We start from the raw sequence: 18817 nt of genomic DNA, 5'->3' as shown, positions 1-18817 counted from the left end.
CACTGTGCTGGAGCAAGGTGACAGAACACATGGCAGCTGCTAACCAGGTTCTGTCATGTATACAAACTATTGTGGGGATTTGAAGTGCCTCAAATCCTAATGAAGCAGTAGAATCCCCATTTAGAATCTGCAATGAGGTGGATTGGGCCAATAAGCAAATTCAGTACAGATAAACTTACTGTTTTTGTGAGCAGCAGTTTCATGTAACACTATGCAGAAACTGAGGAGAACATTGTGTTAAAGACTTCACCCCTCATGAACTGCACACCTCCATTTTGGCAACGGTTGGGCAGGAGATGAGAAACATTGGATGTGTCCCAACTCCGCCCCCCCTTCAGAGCAAGGGCTCCCCTCACTCCAGTTTGATTGTGACATCATGTATCCAGTTCTGATTAACTGCATATTATGCTGCCTACATTATTCCCTACAGAATCATTCAATCTGACAGAAGCCCCACTTCTTCAGTTTTAAAGGCAAATATGTTGTAAATTGTAGAAAGCACTATTGACAATGAACAGCACATGGGAATAAGAAGGGTTTTGTGAACCCCCACCAATTAGGTTCAGGCCTAATTTGACAACAAATTCAAAGGACTGTATTTTTATTCTTTTTACAAAATATCACCAGGACTGAGCTATTTCTCCCACTGCCCCTGCCTGCTCTATTCAGAAGTAATACTGAGTTGCATATTTTATCACCTCCTGTCAAGTTTTGTTTTCACTATATGAGCATACAATAATAGTATTTTGTGAATGACTTGTCTTACCAAATCAGTCTCCCAGAAAACTTACTTTTCCATTCTTCAATGTCAAGTTCTCTGCTTTCGAAGGATTGATCATAGGGATCTGCCACTGGCTCATCATCTGGGTCATGATACTGTGTAAAATAGGCATGAGCCAATGCTTCAGCAGCAGTGATTCGTTTATCTGTGTCCAGCACCAGCATCTTCTCCAGCAAGTCTACAGCTTCAGGGGTCAAGGGATGAGGAGAGAGAATTATTGTACAACAGTTCTTAAAAAGTCCCACCTAAAGCTGTAGGGCAGGGAACCTGTGGCCCTTCAGATGTTGCTAGACTACCACCCCCATCATCCCTGACCATTGGCCATAATGGCTGGGACGAATGGAAGTCAGGAGTCCAACAACATCAAGAGGGCCAAAAGTTCCCCATCCCAACTATAGTAGATAAGGATTCAGTCCCAGCAGTCCAAGGAATATTATAATTTCACAATGGAGAGTAATTTATGGTTCAAACTGTACTTGGGAGTATTACTTTAAAATATACCCCAAGTGGTATGCAATCAATACCTGCTTTGCAAGTAGCACCTGCAAGAAAACAAATCTGAGTGGACAGCTTTGGATTCCTCTTCAGATAGGAAGCTACAAGTAGTATTTAACAAACAAACACTTGGTTGTATTATCTCTTGAAGCAAAATTTACATATAAAGCAAGATTTTCAATAAGATGCAGAGTTGAACTTAATGAACTCGGATAACTCATTCAGTAGAGCAGGAGACTCTTAATCTCAGGATTGCAGGCTTGAGCCTCACATTGACTTTGTTGAGAAAGGCAGTCCATAAATATTTTAAATAAATAGTTATTTCACCTCTTGGACAAAGAGCACTACTTTAAAACATCAGTCTGTCTTGAGAGACATTAAACATCTCAATGTTTGCATGTTGGATTCTCTACTGTAATGGAACTGCTGATAAGTCTTACCCAAGGGGTTGGCACCAATAAATACATTTTCAAAATTCATCTTCGGCATGTAAGACAAAGACTGTATGTAGTTTCTTGCCTGGAGAAAAAGAAAAACGTTTTGTTAAGGTTGTGCCTCCTAACATTCCTGCGGGTGTCTACTTTTTCCTGCTTGAGCTTAATCAGCATTTATCTTATCCCCATCCCCTTCTCATCCAGACTGACCACAGCGACAGAGATACAATTAACAAGTGTTGGAACTAGGGCACTTTGAGTTGTAAGGCTGGAAGAACATTGCTTGTTATGTACTGAAGTTTGCTGCAAGTGAGGAAAAGTTCCTGGAGGTCAGCAGTGGCATCCATGTGTCTTTATGTAGTTGAGCACTAACCAAATACAAATGTTATTTCTGCAACTAACTAGAAAAGAGTCCCATTTGAACTGGATAATTACAATCTGTTGACTACTTAATTAGAAAGTTTCAGCAAATTTGGTTCTCTTTTGTGGATTTTCATTACTTGTTATTAAAAGACCCAAAGTATAGTAGCACATATTTAAATATCCTAGTTACAATAAAGGGAAGCCTTCTATCAGCTTAGGAAAGTTCACCAGTTGTGGCTCTATGCAGAGAAGCAGATATTGCCTCACTTAGATGTTCTGACAACCTCCAAATTAGACTATCATAATGTGCTCTGGACAGAGGGATGCAGGTGGCGCTGTGGTCTAAACCACTGAGTATCTTGGGCTTGCCAATCAGAAGGTTGGCGGTTCGAATCCCCACGACGGGGTGAGCTCCCGTTGCTCGGTCCCAGCTCCTGCCAACCTAGCAGTTTGAAAGCACACCAAAAAAGTGCAAGTAGATAAATAGGTACCACTCTGGCAGGAAGGTAAATGGTGTTTCTGTGAGCTGCTCTGGTTGCGCCAGAAGCGGCTTAGTCATGCTGGCCACATGACCCAGAAAAACTGTCTGCGGACAAACACCGGCTCCCTTGGCCTGTAAAGCGAAATGAGCGCTGCAACCCCAGAGTTGTCTGCAACTGGAATTAACTGTTAGGGGTCCTTTACCTTTACCTTTTTAATGTGCTCTGGAAACTCAGCTGCTAGAATGCTTGTGGGGGCTAGGTGTTTTAAGCACCTTACACAATACCAGTTTCACTGGTTGCCAGCTTGCTTCAAGGCTCAATGTAAAGTGATGGTTTTAGCCTTTAAAGACCGTAAGTGTTTGGCAGCAGGTTCTCTGATGGACTGCCTGCACCCATATGGGCCTACCTGGGCCTTAAGAGCCTTAATTTCTGGTCCTCTGGCAGAGACAGGACTTCTGTTGTAGTGGCTCCACCTCTATGAATTCATATGACCCAATTATATTTGCCTTAAAATAGATTCTGAACTGTTCCAGTCTATCTTCTGTTTAAGTGCAATGTGCTGGGGTTTTTAAACACCGTTGGTTTTTGATTGGGGGATATGGTTGTGATAATGTATTTAAGTGTTCTATGCTGTTTCAATTTTGTGAGCAGTGTTCGTAGGGCTATGCCCTGGAAGACGGGCTAAAGATCCATGAATAAAGAAATGTTTTGAACTGCAGACCACTATGCACACCCTGTCACATCTCACCTCATGGCTGGGCATCCTGTTAATGAGATATGCAGGGGGTGTCCCCGTCAGACGCATTATTTGCTGAAGCTGGTTAATATCTTAGGTGCCTAGTCAAGGGCTTTGTTAATATTTCAGCATCAGTGTGAACATACAATCAAGACAGTTATGCAAAAGGCATCTAGTCTGCACACTACAGGCAATTACCACTCTGTGTGTCACACCATCTTTGTATTACAGGAAAGCGGACCAGAAAGTAAAATCAGAAAACAGTTAATAACCTTTTGGTAAAGCCAGATGCTTGCTCACTGTTTATAATAATCAATTGGCAGCCTTAAACTGGGTGCTGGCCCCTTTTAGAAACAAAAGTCACCTTGAACAAGGAAGTGAGCCAATTGATGGCTGCTAAAGATATACTATTTTATTCTATCTGGCTTTACAAAGCTTAGATTTTACTCTTTTGCTGCACAAGCTAATACACTGAGGATGCAGTATCTGAGATACTCTTCCATATGAATGCTAATAGAGAAATATGCAATGTTAGAATGCTGATCACATTGCACAAAAATGTTAGGTGTCAGTGATCAAGAGAAAGCCAATTTAATGGTAACTATGGCAAAATAAACACCTGCACAGTGAATAGTAGTGCACAGTAGTCAGTTTAAGCTTCATGTAGCACATTTCTTTATACAGCATTTAATTTTGTTCAACTGCACATGATATATGGGGAGGAAAGAGGACAAGGATTTTTTTCCAGTATGTTATCTAGCTATGCTTTAATTATATTCAGAACCAAATGAAGTCCTTTTACTGAAATAATTTTCTAGCCTAAAAGGTTACCACAACTAATTTTTCCATTAAACATCTAGTTCTTTAATTCCCCTATTTTGATGTTGCTATTTGATACTATTTGACATTGCTACTTTGTCTACAAAAACAAAAAAACTTCTTATTTATTGGAATTCATGCCAAGTTGGGAGGGTGGAATCAGTTTCATAATATAGCCTCCACAGTTCTTCCTCCACTGTAGGATTTTTAATTAAACCACAGGCTCCAAACTGGCTAGACAATGGGCCTACTTTCAGGTCTTTATATGTTTCAGATGGGTAAAAAGGGTATGCATATATGGAGATAAAGACTGGAAGTTTTAGTGATTCTATTATATCCCTTAAATTAGACAACCAATGGAAAGTGGTCCTGGGAAAACTGACAATATGTTAGCCTGAATATTACCAACAGGAAAGAAAGGCAAAGGCTATGTGTTTGTCAAGGCACAGTTTGATTTACATTCTATTCAGATCTGATATCTTATGGTTACAATCCCCAACCTGCAAGTAAGATGGGTGAGCAGGAGACCAATCTGCTTCCACTACAATGGCACCATCTCTTATTACCCCTCTAATACCCTCAAACACACAAGAGTAACATGGGTCTTCTCTATCCTTCACCCAGTCAACAAAAGGGCTCATACACAGCAAGTAAAAGCTGATCCTCCCTGCTCCCTGCTCTAAAAAAATACACAGCCCAAGTTTGGGGCACACAGAGTGAGTTAAAACCCTCTCTAACTTCAAATGTCCTGCTTTTCAATGCTGCCATTTTATACCTTTACTTACCTCCTGGCAATCATTCCTACATTTCATCAAAACAGTTTACATACTTTTTGCTACTTAACACACATTCAGTCAAGACTGCATCTGATCCATGTTTCAAAGCAAGGGTGTTCCAGACAACCATCTGGTATGAGGCTAAGAAGAATCTTCATCGGCTACTTCATCTCAAATAACTGTATGAAGATGCTTAAGGTGACAAGCTGCTGTATTGCAGTATGCCTTGTCATCTAATTCTGAATTTTTCACTCAGCATTGTTTTCTGGATAAAATCTGGGCCAAGTTGGCTGTGAACACATATAGTTACTGATACTGCAAGGCAGAAAGTTATGAGCAGATGCAGCCATTTAAAATCCCATTACTCCAAAGCAGACCCTCATTTAGGCGGCTATAAAGGATTGGGCTAGACTTTTCAGTACTCTCTTCAGTGGATACACAGCACAGGTACAGTTGGTCGTCTAAGAACACATGCTTTGGGGTTGGGTCCTATCAAACATGTTCTTTGTAAAATGCAATATGCACAGATGGTACTATAGAAACAATAAAAATCCATCTGTCAAAATATGCTCATTTTCAGGAGCCAGTTATTTCCTTGACCCAGAAAAAATGTTCCATTAAATTCTCGCAGTATGACCCAACTGCTGATTACACGGTTCTCCTGAAGCAAAAACCAAGATGTACAAAAGGTGAAAAAGTAGGACTATAAGCATCCTTGGACTATAAATCATCTTATCTATTTCATCTATTCACAGCACTTCACAGAAGGAAGAATCCTTTTTATTTTTATAACTTTCCCCTTTCTCAAGAGCATGTTTTAAGTATTTTTCAAGTACCATCAGCCTAATTCCAGAAAACTACTAGGGGCTCAACAGCTGTGTTTGTTAAATACCTGCTTGTTGGTTAGCCTACAAACAAGGGTGGCGTGATTGGTGGGAACAACCCCTTTCCCTGCCCTACCAACCTGAATTCTGCTGCTTTAATTCCTCATCTCCCTGTTCCAGTATCAGAATTCTTCAAGCACCAGACCTTAAGGGGGTAAGGCAGGGTAGGGCTGCAGGTTTCATAGGCCCATCCTCCTCACACTCCATTTAGTGATAATAGAAGAAGAGGAGGAGTTTGGACTTGATATCCTGCCTTTCACTCCCCTTAAGGAGTCTCAAAGCGGCTAACAATCTCCTTTCCCTTCCTCCCCCACAACAAACACTGTGTGAGGTGAGTGAGGTTAAGAGACTTCCGAGAAGTGTGACTAGCCCAAGGTCACCCAGCAGCTGCATGTGGAGGAGTGGGGATGCGAACCCAGTTCACCAGATAACAAGTCCACCACTCTTAACTACTATACCACACTGGCTATCCACCACTGTTTTATGGCTAAACTGGTAAACATGTATTTAGTAAACAAATATGGAAATGTTGAATCTGTGGGTTCCTTTCAGCTCATTTCCCCTCTTATTTCCAAACATGTTTCAATCTCTTTCAGTAAGCCTAATCTAAATTAGGGTTCTTGTAGATCTATTTTAAATGCGTTTCTAATCAAAATATTTTATACAACAAAATCATCCATGCGTAAGTAGCAGTGGCCAGTGTGATGAGAGTAGGCTACAGTGCTACCCTACTGAAAATGGCATTGCTGTTTCTTACTAGGACGCTGCAGGGATAGGATAGGACCAGGCAGCAGTGGTGACAGGATTGCAGAGGCACACTGGTGAAGCCAAACCTGTATTCGCACAGGGGCACCTACCCAACTTTCATTGCTACTCTGGTAAGCTGCAACACACAGCTGCTCCTATGTTGAAGTGTAGAACGTAGATTAGCTATCATCCCATGAATGCAGAACAATCCTACTTATGGAGGGGAAACCCCAGCTGTATCATTACTTCCATGGATATCACCTTTATGACTGAGCACTTTTAGGACTGAGGTCAATGCTATGATCCAACAACAAGCTGTTTGCACTAGTGACAACAGGAATTTACTGTGTGGCTTTTAACATGATTCATGCTCATACTTGTTCCTAAACATTTCCTCCTTCTTGAAACAGTTTGTGGAAGAACACTCAATGCAAGTCCCAAAATCCAACTTAAAGAAAGCACTATCCATTAGGAGATGTGATATATATGGGCTATTGGTAGCAGCATGTGCCTAACAGCGTTTAGCAAGAGTGTGCAATGAAGTACACAGTGTTCAGCTAAGCTTAGTATAGCCTACAGACAGAAAATAGAAGAAGGTAAGTAAGATGGGACATGAAGACTAGTACAGAGGCAGGGAGAGGAGGCTTCAAGATGTGTCTAAGGAAACAAAACTAACCAGGAAGGAGATAGATGCAGTCTACAAGCAAGCAAAGCAAAAGGGAAAACACAAAATCCAAAAAGGCAAGGCATTACAGTCAAGCTTTAAACTCACAGACTCTGAAGATATTTTCTTCAAAAGCTCAGGCCCTGGTGTTCCAACGAGTCTCAAAATGAGCTTCAACTGATCAATATCTAACGATGGACCATAAAGGAAAATGCTGGGACAAATAAAATGGGAGGGGGGGAAAAATCACAGCAGCAGCCCAATAAAACTAAAGGGGAAAAAAGAAAACCAAATGTCTTAATAAATAATAATAATAATAATAATGATAATAATAATAATAAATATTAGCACACATCTAATGTAGAAGACACATACCATTTAAATATCCACCTAATGAAAATCCTACACCCAAATCTGTTCAAGAAATGTGGACACATTTAGCCACATTTGTTTCTGCAAGCAGCTAACATACGGAGACAACTGCTTATGTGAGTGATCAGTTGTTGTAAGGTTGAATTTACCCAATGTGGCTCCTCTTTCACAAGTCTTCCTGTTCATGGAAGGGATGAGGCAATTCCTAATTCAGAATAGAATGAGTGCACCTAGAATATTTAGAACTATAGCTTTACAGTCTAAATCTTTCTACCCTTACAAGAGAAAATATACCCAAGCTTCGGCCCAAAGGAACTGAAACTGAAGACAGCTTCGTTGAGGTTCTAAGGTCAAAGTTCTTTTTTTTTTTTTGCTCTGCTCTGCTCTACGCTCTATATTCTAATTGCTCTACTAACGCTTGTCCACCATTCCAAGCTACCATCCAACAGTGGCAAACATGCACATTTTGCAATCAGAACACAATGGTGATTAACAGGTATAATTGATGCTCTCTGTGATTATTTTAGGTTAGACCTATACTCCCAAGTCATTAGTAACAGTTAAGATTTAGTGGCAGAAGCGGCATGGTAAAAGACTAGCATGCACTGGTGATAGTGAAAGTAGAAATTGCTGTCACTTAACTTTTAAAGCCTGAGTAAAGTAGCAACTTTAAGGCTAATTTTAATAGTGCATAAAACCAATTTACCTCAACCTAGTGGACTCCCAACTCCTATCAACCCAGCCTGCCCAGAGGATGGTGGGCAATTTAATCCAAAACATCTGGAGGGCACCAAGTTGGGAAAGGTCAGTAAATGCTTTCTAGGGTGCTGGCTACTTCAGGTGCTTTCAACACTTCTACTTTGTTGGCAAGTCAACACTATTTGAACTCAAGTCCTAATCCTTTTTTGTGAAATCAGTTACTTTTATTACAATTGGAGACCCCATGTCACCAAACCCATCTGGACATTTTATCATAGTATTTAATGGGCAGTTATATATATTTTAATGAGTAACACTTGCTTCCCTCCACTGACCTCTCAGGGAGTTTTGCAGACAACAGCTAGTGTAACACAGCAGGGAACTGATTGAAAAAGTCCCACTCTTAGTCACAAACTCCTTAGGGGCCCTAGAAGCTTTACTCCACCTGGAATTGCTATCCTTAAGATCGGAAAGCAGGCTTGGGGTTCATGAGCTATGCTCCCAATGGTGGGGAGAGTGAGAAAAAGTTATTGACTGCATAGGAAATCCCATATCTATTGCAGAGTGAGAACTTTCCAGCCCCTGAAGATTAAAATCTAATCTCCTAAATTTGAAGCTGCATCAAGGCTGTCCTAGGGAATGGCAGGATATAAATTCAATTTGTAAAATAATTCCCACCTTAGTTATACTAAGCCTTAAAGCAAGTTACTTTCTAGCAGTAACTTCCCAAAAGCGCCTTCGTGAATTCCAGGCTGGATTCGAACTGAGGCCTCCAACAAAAACCTGCACAATGTACTGGTAGGCTCATTTTTGAAAGAAGATGCCAGTTTTCATCTATTTGCTTCAGCCTTCAGCCAGAACGAGATAACACAAGTTTGTAAATTAAAACAAGGGAACACTATATAGTACAACCAAAAGTATGAATCCATGTGCCATCTAAATAATGGTAAGTCAACCATTTTCTGGTTGTTTGAAGTATTTGAAAGTTGAGTGATATCTGAATGTAATGACAGATATATCTGCTGTCAGTGCTTTTTTTTAAAGACTGTGTCTGCTGCACGCACACACAAACATTATTAATTACTTCACTACAAAGCCTTTTCTATGGCAAGAAGCAGAAGTTAGTTGGAAGCAGCTAACCAACGCAATTAATCAATTAAAATATTACAAGATTGTTGCATCTATGTATCAACAATATAATTTGTGAACAGCTACTTAACGAAAAAAAGAGTTGTTAGTAAACTCAAAGTAAAAAGAGTGCATAGAAAGCCATAAGCAAAGAAAAGCATGCAGATCTCAGAAAAGAATGAATTTCAAGAACTGGCAAGTCCCAATACTAACCATACAGAAAAGGGGAAAGTTTGCTACCACAACCAACAAAAAGCAAAGCTTAAAGAGAAATCCAGATGCAAGGTCCAAGTGGGCATTCAAGACCAAGAGTACCCAGAACTTTTAAAGAAATCTTCCTGACTTAGAATACGTTCATAACAAATTCTACATCACAGTCCAATTAGTCAGTCCAGATCATTGTAGTAATTCAGTTAGTAAGGTTTTTTTTTAAGAACTTGTCCCAAATAGGTTAATCAAGGTACATTACCTGAAGACACAGGCCCACCCCCCATTTCCCTATTCACAATTTCAAAATATGGAGAGCACCCTAATATGGGTCAGGGTAGAAGAAATATGAACTCTGTTCAGCAATAACTGTATTAGATTTTACTCAGTACTACCAGATACAACTTTGGTTATGCTCAAATCTCTTGCAATTTTCAAAACACGTAATTTAGCTATGGAAGTTAAGTTTGGACATGCAGCATATTAACCAATTACATCTTGGGCATTTAATCATTCCCTTACCTGTAGCTGCTGATCATCAAGTGTTTAAGTTGGCAACTCCCATTAATGGAGCCCCCCAAACCCACTATCCCCTGCAGATCAGATTTCCAAGAGCTGAGCAATAAAAGTTTGCTTTACAAATTCCTGCCACTGGTTAAACCAATTTACATGCTGTGTGTACTCACAGAATTCCTATAATTATTCCTTGACTGCATACCTATTACTCCCATTAAGAAGCTGACAGAAATGATTATCACTCCCCACCCTAGCCTTAAATAGCTGCCACATATGGAGTGAAGATTTGTGGAAGGTAAACACAACTTAATTTAGGACCATTCAAAAAGAGGAGTATGTACATGTAATAGAGAAAAGAGTACAAATATTTATATTGTAAAAATAAAAAATGCACCCAACATACTTGAAGCATGTCTATTTTGCTCTTTAGGCAATTAGCATTTTTTTTTACATACCTCAGACAGAAAAGGAGAAGGAGAAAGACAACTGTAAGGGTCTTGGAAAAGGAGAAGTGAACAGGAAGAAGGGAAGGCAAAGGGATAACACAACAAAAACAAGGAAAAATCCAACATGTAGGCTATAAATGTATCATATAGTTTTCACATTTGCCTCATCTATTTCTGGGAGTTTGGTAAAAAACAACCATAAAATAAATGACTTTGACTATCTTCACACCTTCTAATATTAGCCTAAAACCTAAAATAAATGTGTTAAGTTTTTCCCACAAAGATCAACATCACACTCTCCTTCATGAAATATTTAATAGTTGGAAAACTAAATGCAAAAATATATTTTATTTCCCTAGCATTCAATCCATTTATAAACAAAATTTATATACAGCTTGATTTAAAAAACAAAAAAACTGGTACCCTGGTTTGCTTTTATCTTTAGGTGAAACGCCATACAGGTTTACTTAGTGTGTGACCTGGACAGGTAGAGAAGAATGAAGAGAAAGTAGATCATATTTATATTATCAGAGTTAGAAAGTTCAGGTGGGTAAGTTAAGTATAGGTGGGGTGCAAGGTAAAAAAAAGTCCACGTTTGTTAATAAGACTGCCTACTTTCTCTTTAGGAAGGTAAGAAGCAGGTGCCCTTCCTCTTTATTCTGCTTTTCCGTCTACCCAAGTCACACAAAGCATAAACCTGTGTGCTTCACGTAAGGATGGAGACAGACCTGAGTAACAACTGGTTTTTGTACAGGTACTTCCAAAGATAGGGAATTTGCCAGTTTCTTTCTTTCAAGTACATCGAAACAGTAGCACAGCACTTAAAAGAGTCCCATGTGACTGCCTACTACCTACTCCCACATTTTGCCTTTAGACTCTTCAAAAAGGGACAGCCATGGTGTGACCACCAGCCATGCATTCTCTTCCCAAGTCTTGATTTGAGAACTTGATTGCGTGCCCACTATTTTGCTTGGCTTAATCAAAGTATTGCCATAATATGGATTTTGGAATTTTTCTTATGGGCCAACACAGAATCCTTTATTTTTTGTCATATTTACAAGTTACATTATAACAGATCTACCTGTAGACTATGTATTCTTCCCTTTTACATACCAAGACACTGATCTGTCAAGATATCCCTTTGCTCTGGGGTTGCTAAACATTATGAGGGAACCGGTCTTCTCATAGAACCTTAGTATCAAAATTGAAGTAGTTTGACAAGACATCTGAATTACTGGAACTGGAAAACAGATCTCAGAGATGCTGAAAAAAGTAATTACATTTTCCCTTCAAGGTGGAAGGCCATTTTCAAAGTTTTTAAAGAGAAGAACAAGCAAAGACAGAGAAACTGAAACCCTAATGTTAAACCACAGACTGAAATAATGCATTTCGGCCATCTGCAAAAAGCATTCTTGGAGAATGTAGCAGTAGTTCTCAAAATGCATTCATCTGCGTAGAAAGAAGTCCAACACCAAAGTGCAGGGCTGGTTCCTAAGTCTTCCTTGGGTTACATGTTGCTGTGTGTGAAAATGAATGTTTCAGTTCATTTTTAGATGTTTTTAAAGGATACGGTCTGTACCAGGGAATAGTGTTCTTCCAGTCAACAGTTCAGCCATAATGCATCCAACAGACCAAATATCAACTGAGGAAAAAAGCAGAATGAATTTAGAAGCCAGACTCCTCTAGCCAGTATTCCAAAAGATTTAAATAAAACCAATTGCAATGGTTAACCTAATCCTAAAATGCTTAGCTATGGTATGACAGCAAGAAAAAGCATGTATTTGTACTCTTGATAAACATGAATTTGACAACTTCAGATGCAGACCTGCTTCCATTAATGATATAGATGTCAAATTGTGCTTTAAAAATTAGGTCTCTTATATTACAACTGAGTGAGGCAATTCCACTGTGGCACAGAATTATATGATACAGTTTTGTTATATAATCTCTGGTGGTTTGATTAATGAGACACAGTACCTGTTTGATTGTAATGCATCCAGTTCAGCATGATCTCGGGAGCTCTGTACCACCTAGTTGCTACATACCCCGTCATCTCATCATCTGTGTGTCGTGCCAATCCAAAATCCAGAATCTGCAGAACAGGGAAGATAGCAATGCACTGGTACATTTGTTATTTAAAATGACAAACTGGACTTTTGACCTGATTAGCTATAATTGCAGAAGATGCAAAAAATGGATGGAAAAAAATGTTGTTGAACACTTCCACAAATAGGTTTGGTGAAACCTCCTTTTGTAAGACTAAATTTGTCAAGGATTTTCAAGGCTTATGTGACTCCCTAACCACACTGTGCCCAATTTCAAACGAGCAGTTCAAGAGTACCACAAATACACAACCATGGAAGAACTAAAGTGGAACTTCTATTAAATACCTTTTGAGCCAACAGTGTACAAAGACTCATAAATTTTAAAATATTTGTCCAGGGGTCAACAGACTTGGTTATATTAGTGCCTACATTTTCCTGTTAAGATATTCAGGTCCTAACCTATTAAACAAATGATTGCTAGGCTGCCCACAAGATATGTGTACACTAACCCCACCTTACCTTCAGCTCACAGTCCTCATTCACAGCTAGGTTACTAGGTTTTAAATCCTAAAAGAAAGAAAAAAAGAGATACTGGTGTCACAGCATTGCAATGATAAAAAGCTGCCCTAACCATGAAATTTAGCACTGGCAACATCTAATGGATTCCTCAACTTTCAAAAACAATCTTTGTATGTTAACTGTAATACAATCCTACCATAACCCACACTTCACTGAGATTTTCAATAGCATGCAGCAGCCATATGTATAAACAAGAATTAATCCCACCCCTGAAAAAACAACCAACATCAAATATATGAAACAAGTCAAATTACAGTTCTGTGCTCTGCAGGCACATGTTAAGAAAAGTGATGGCCAGAGCCAACCCCATGGTAAAGTGAACTATGCCTGAACAGAATCTGTCTAGACTCACTCTCTCCCAGCATTAACTAAAATACTTATTGCAATTTTACTGAACTTTTAGCTTAATTTTACTGCTGCTTTGATATACAAAGATCCAATGCTACAACTTCCCAGGATGCTGCTTTCATTGCATAGTTTACACTAAAAATAATACTCACTCTGTGTATTATGTCAGCTGAATGGATATACTGAAAATAAAAATATTTTGAAGATTAGGTTCAGACACTATTTTCCATTATGAAGGTCCATGCCTTATGAAAGTCTATGTCTTATATTACATTTACTCATTTAGCATTCAGTGGTTTTGTAATGACGTTTGAGAAATGTCTGCTCTAAGTTTGTTCCTTTGAAGATAACCAAAGTCATTTCTAACTAGAAAGGAAGTGGGAATAATGCCTGCCCAATGTTCATATTTTCATCCCTTCATATTTGGTTCTTCCCCATTCTGTGGCAAAGTACAGATGCGTTTTGAAACTACTGAATCAAAGTCTTCATCCGTCTGGTGCCCCATAAATCTCACGAGATAGTAACCTCACAAGGTTCATAACAACATTTAAGGGGGCATCTAGAAGTTCTGGAAGGAGCTTCTGCTTAAAAAATAACAATAATTTATACAGTAACTCATTTCCAGTAAGGCTGTGCTAATTGTTCAAAAGGGGGTCCCCAAAAACCACACGCCTGTTTCTCTGAGCTAATATATGCAGTGTGTTTCCTAGATTAGAATCACCTGCATATGACAAACCAATTAGGAGCACATTTCTTCTTCAGGTCAGAAAATATAGACTTGAAATTGACAAAAGGGCCCGTGCTCATGCTGCAAATGCTGTGGCTCTCACTATCTTTCTGTGCCTCTCAACACCCTTCCTTGTTTTCCTACACAGAAGGGTGAAACAAGATAGCACCACCAAGCAGAAAATATTGGCTTCTGCCTTGCTATGTCCAGCAGGATCCCGTTGCCTTCTTTCCCTCTAGGTAACTTTTTTTTGCAGTGCCCCCCCCCACCAACAAAGGGAATGTAACACATAAAACAAAATCCTCCCACACAGAAAGAACATTTAGTTCCTCCAAACATGAGGAGAGCAGAATACAAGAGGCAAGTCTGAACTGATTGAGGAGAGCAGCATGTAATGATATCTTTTTGCATCTCTCCAGACTCTCAAAAAGAACAGCTAATATTTCATGACAGTCATAATGGGGGTCAGTTCAACCAATTCAGGAACATGTGATGGTGTTTTTATCTGAATCCAAAGTATGCCTATGGACCTATCTAATGGGAATAAAGTATGTCTTTTATTTTCCACTTGCATACAGAATACAATAGGGTAGTAAGAGAGTCAATGCAAATACCTTCAAACCACGAAGAATTTGATAGATTAGAAACTGTACATGGTCATCTGTGAGCTTCTGACATTTCACAATATTGTTTAGATCTGCCCCCATAAGATGGGTTACAAGGTATCTAAAAAACAAGAATTAAACAATGGCATTACCTCCATGTGTTGTAGGTGAGCGAGTCAGAGCATTTCAGGGCTTATATAGAGAAGCATTGGATTTTGTTCAGATTAAGTTAGGGATCAATCCAAACCCCTCACTGGCAGCGCTAGGCTTTGACAGTGCCATGTAGTCACCACCACTACCACAGTCCTACCAGTCACGCCAGCTAGAGCAGAAGGTGGCAGAAAGGTAAAATATCCCTTTGCTGTGCCAGCACCCTGGTTGATGCAGCAATTAGGTCTGGATAAGGACTGTTGCCATCATGTTGCAGCAGGGTGGTCAGCACAGGAGATCATCCCCCAAGCACCCCCTTGCGGGGGAGTTTTCCACTGGCTACTGCTGGCAAGTATGCTGGCAGTAGCAGCAGCTTCTGCTGACCTGCCTTTTGGGTTGGTGCAACAGGGTGCAGCTGGTGAGACTTCCCTGCCAATAGCACAAGGTGGTAGAACCAGGCAGAGGGATAACTCTGTCCCATTCAAATTCCCTCCACCATGATAGAACAGGAATTTAGGTTGGTCTGTTAGCTGCTTAATTTCCATTGAAATCAGTTACTGACCAACTTCTTCAAATACAACTAAATCTGGATCCAACCTATTGCATTTATGAAAAATCATTGGTTTTATGTATGACCTTTTCACAGACAGTAATCTGCTATGGTACGGATATGTATGGTCAGAACACACTGGGAAGTATCTAATTCCCTTGTTCCCTCAGCGCAAGGATTTCTTCTTGCACAATGGGACTTCCCTGCCTCTCCTCCTCCTGCATCCTCTCGCAATCTATTCCAGAGGGTTGGGAAAACCTTCAAAACAGATTTGAGGTGTGTTCAGGGGGACAAGATGGGACAAGTGGACAAGTGGAAATCCTGATGTGACAGTTACGTAGCACTACATTGGATACAAGCCAGAATATAAACCATTTAGTACAGAGATATAAGATACACTTGTGTTGCAATGCAAAAAAGAGTGTATTCATAATGTAAGACAATAAGCAAATAGGCAGTTCTATCTTTTGCAGATTCATGTATAACCCTGCATCTCTCATTGTTTAGAAAGATCCATTCTATTTAAAATTCCAACAGATAATAATAGACTTAAGGCTGCACTGTAATTTAAATTTAAATCCACAATTAACATATTTTTTCCTATGTTTATTCTGGGCCTGCTTCATGCAAGGTCTTGGCTTATAGGTTACAGAGGGTTGAGACCAAGGAATGAGTCTTAAATTTACACACTCTCCCCGACCACTCACAGCACCTAGAGTATAACCACACAGTTCATCTACTCATTTTCCTAAGTCAGACTAATTGTTTGGCAGGATCTACTCACACAAGAATTTACATGTATTCTCCACCCCACCCATATGGCAGGGCTATATGGGAACCAGCTCCTAGTACAAAATAGTTGTTTAAGTATTTTTAAATGTGAAACCCTGAGAGAAAAAGACGTACTGAAATTAGTAATTTTACTACCTTTCAACGAAGATGAAACTAGGCTGATCTCTGTATTGATTCAGTCTTTCCAGTTCTCCACAAGAGTAAGAACATTGTAAAAGGTGTGTATAGGGTGTATGTACATCATTAATAAAACACTTCTATATGGTCTTATTGTGACAGGAAGCCTGTCTCAACATGTGCTTTGAAATTGTCACATACAAGTCCAACAGGTTTTATAAACAGCTATTCAAAACATTTATTTGTCATTTGTCTCATCATACAACTGCAAGTATCCATGAGTCTGCCTTGGTACAAAGTAATGACTAAATAAACCAGGCCTCAATCATTCTATGTGACTGAAGACGGTCACATGATTGATTGATTAATTACTCCCCTCCTTGCTAAAATGAGCAATTTCCTACCAAAACCCCTAAGTCCTTCCATATAGCTAAAGTACTTTGCTCAGTCTTGATTTCCCACTTTCCTCCCTCAATGTATGACACTTCCCCCTCCTTTTTAAAATACAATTGCCATTCCTGCTTTGGACAGTAACTGCACCTGCATAAGGTAACCTTAAAGCAACAATAAAATTCTGCCAGTTAAAAGCTTTAAAATCTCTATCTCCATGAGTAATTTGGGGCACCTAATTATGGAACATTTAAATCTGTTATGCTTCTATAAGCATAGCAATTCTGTGTACTGTGCCATTTAATTCAAATGGCTTAGGCCTGAGAACTGGATTCAGTAAGAAATCAAAACTGTTAAGTTGCAGAATAATTCATATATATTCCCCTTCCAGACACAAAACCGAGGGGGAAGGAGAATTAAGATCCAAAATTTGGATGGCATAAAGTTTGAAATTGGAATATTTGAAATTGGAAACCTAAGTCATACAGCATGTTCTGGGATCTATTGTGCATGAGCAGACATAGAGCCTAGTACAGTTGTAACTTGGAAATCAAACAGAATCCATTCCAGAAGTCCATTCAACTTCTGAAACATTCAACTTCCAAAGTGCGGCTTCTGATTGGCTGCAGGACGTTCAACTCCCAAGGTGTTCAGGAGCTGAGGTACGACTGTAAAGTAAAAAACACACACCCTCAAACTGATATGATAACATGGCTTTAAGGAGGGAGACCTTCACTGAGGATTCTAGATCATACCAGCTGAGAGTTGAGCTACAGTGCTAGAGTTGTATTTACAGGCTATTTGCATGATGGGGAATAGTTACATAAAGTGAGTTCAATATATTACTATTAAGCAGATTTTTCAGTTCGGAGCCAAATGTCAACTTCTTGGCAAATGTCAACATGGCAAAGTAATTATTTACAGAGCTTTCACACGACTGAATAATTTCTTACTCCCATTGAGTAAAGAAAATCTAGTGTGTGAAACAGCCCATAGCTACCTTCCATGCTAATTAATGAAGGGTTGTGACTGCATACTTCTATCACAGTAAAGTCAATGCAATGACTTCATTCATTTCTTCCTCCATATGCCTAATTTCATTGTCCAATAGCAATCGAAAGTCCTGTCTAAACTGAAACCTTCAATTCTATTACATTAATTCTCCTTATAGATAAGGAGGTTTCCATCGAGGCTGCAAACTATTTCCAACATCAAGGCTATGAAGGGTTACCTACACATCATTGAATTCTTCTAGTGACTTTGCAGGTGTGAACACATCTAGAAGACCAATAACCTAGAAAGGGAAAAAGACACACAAGGAATAACATTTTCCACATTTATCTGCCATTTCCCAACTCACATATATACACTGTCCCAATTCAAAGTGCCTACTACATGAACACATGGACTTGCAGATAAATAAGACTTTTATCCTTACACAGATGCAAACTCAAAATAGTTCCTTTAAATCTGGCAACTTTCAAATATCTTGTAATGTGGCATGTTGAAAAATATCAGAGAGCAAAATCATGTTGCATGCATGGACTCCTCCTGCTTCATCTTTGGCTCCAGATCACTGTTTTCGTTGTAAACTATTTTCCTTAATGAAAAGAATCGACAATTGATTTTTTAAAAGCATAACTGCTACTTATTTTTTCAAAAACAAGGGGTGTAAGCATATTGAATAGCTCAGCGCTACCTCCTAGGTAAATATGCAGTGATACACACTGGGTTGGTGCACACAATCGTATCTCAGCTTAATAAGATGAGATATAAATGAACCTTGTGGGTGCACATGTAAACTCTTCCCTCTCCTTGCTGTACGAGTAAACAAGTCAGGGACTGTGCAAGTATAGTTTCTCAACAGCTCTAAAATGGAGGCTTTTGTTACCAGCTTCAGAACAAGCCACAATACGAGTTCTAACTTCAAAGCATGGCTTGATATCCTGCCCTGTTCAAAAGAAG

General features: G+C 39.3%; 1 protein-coding gene across 2 annotated transcripts in view; it reads right to left on the bottom strand.

The window, feature by feature from the left end:
• Window positions 1-18817, bottom strand: part of MAPK14 (mitogen-activated protein kinase 14) — a 29417-nt gene that overhangs the window by 2398 nt on the left and 8202 nt on the right. The window contains exons 3-11 of one of the 2 annotated variants that reach the window (XM_033152543.1): window positions 18088-18146; window positions 14863-14974; window positions 13674-13703; window positions 13114-13161; window positions 12527-12641; window positions 12120-12191; window positions 7290-7369; window positions 1717-1795; window positions 792-965 (exon numbers count right to left, since the gene is read on the bottom strand). In XM_033152543.1, the coding sequence (XP_033008434.1) occupies window positions 792-965; window positions 1717-1795; window positions 7290-7369; window positions 12120-12191; window positions 12527-12641; window positions 13114-13161; window positions 13674-13703; window positions 14863-14974; window positions 18088-18146 (769 nt within the window). Of the gene's footprint in view, window positions 1-791; window positions 966-1716; window positions 1796-3303; window positions 3384-7289; window positions 7370-12119; window positions 12192-12526; window positions 12642-13113; window positions 13162-13673; window positions 13704-14862; window positions 14975-18087; window positions 18147-18817 lie in introns of both variants that reach the window. The other variant, XM_033152542.1, reaches the window with a different exon arrangement.

This window comes from Lacerta agilis, chromosome 6, assembly GCF_009819535.1.
Source record: "Lacerta agilis isolate rLacAgi1 chromosome 6, rLacAgi1.pri, whole genome shotgun sequence".
Classification (NCBI taxonomy): domain Eukaryota; kingdom Metazoa; phylum Chordata; class Lepidosauria; order Squamata; family Lacertidae; genus Lacerta; species Lacerta agilis.
Note: the sequence above shows the minus strand (reverse complement) of the source record. Positions and strands in the feature narration are given on the sequence as shown.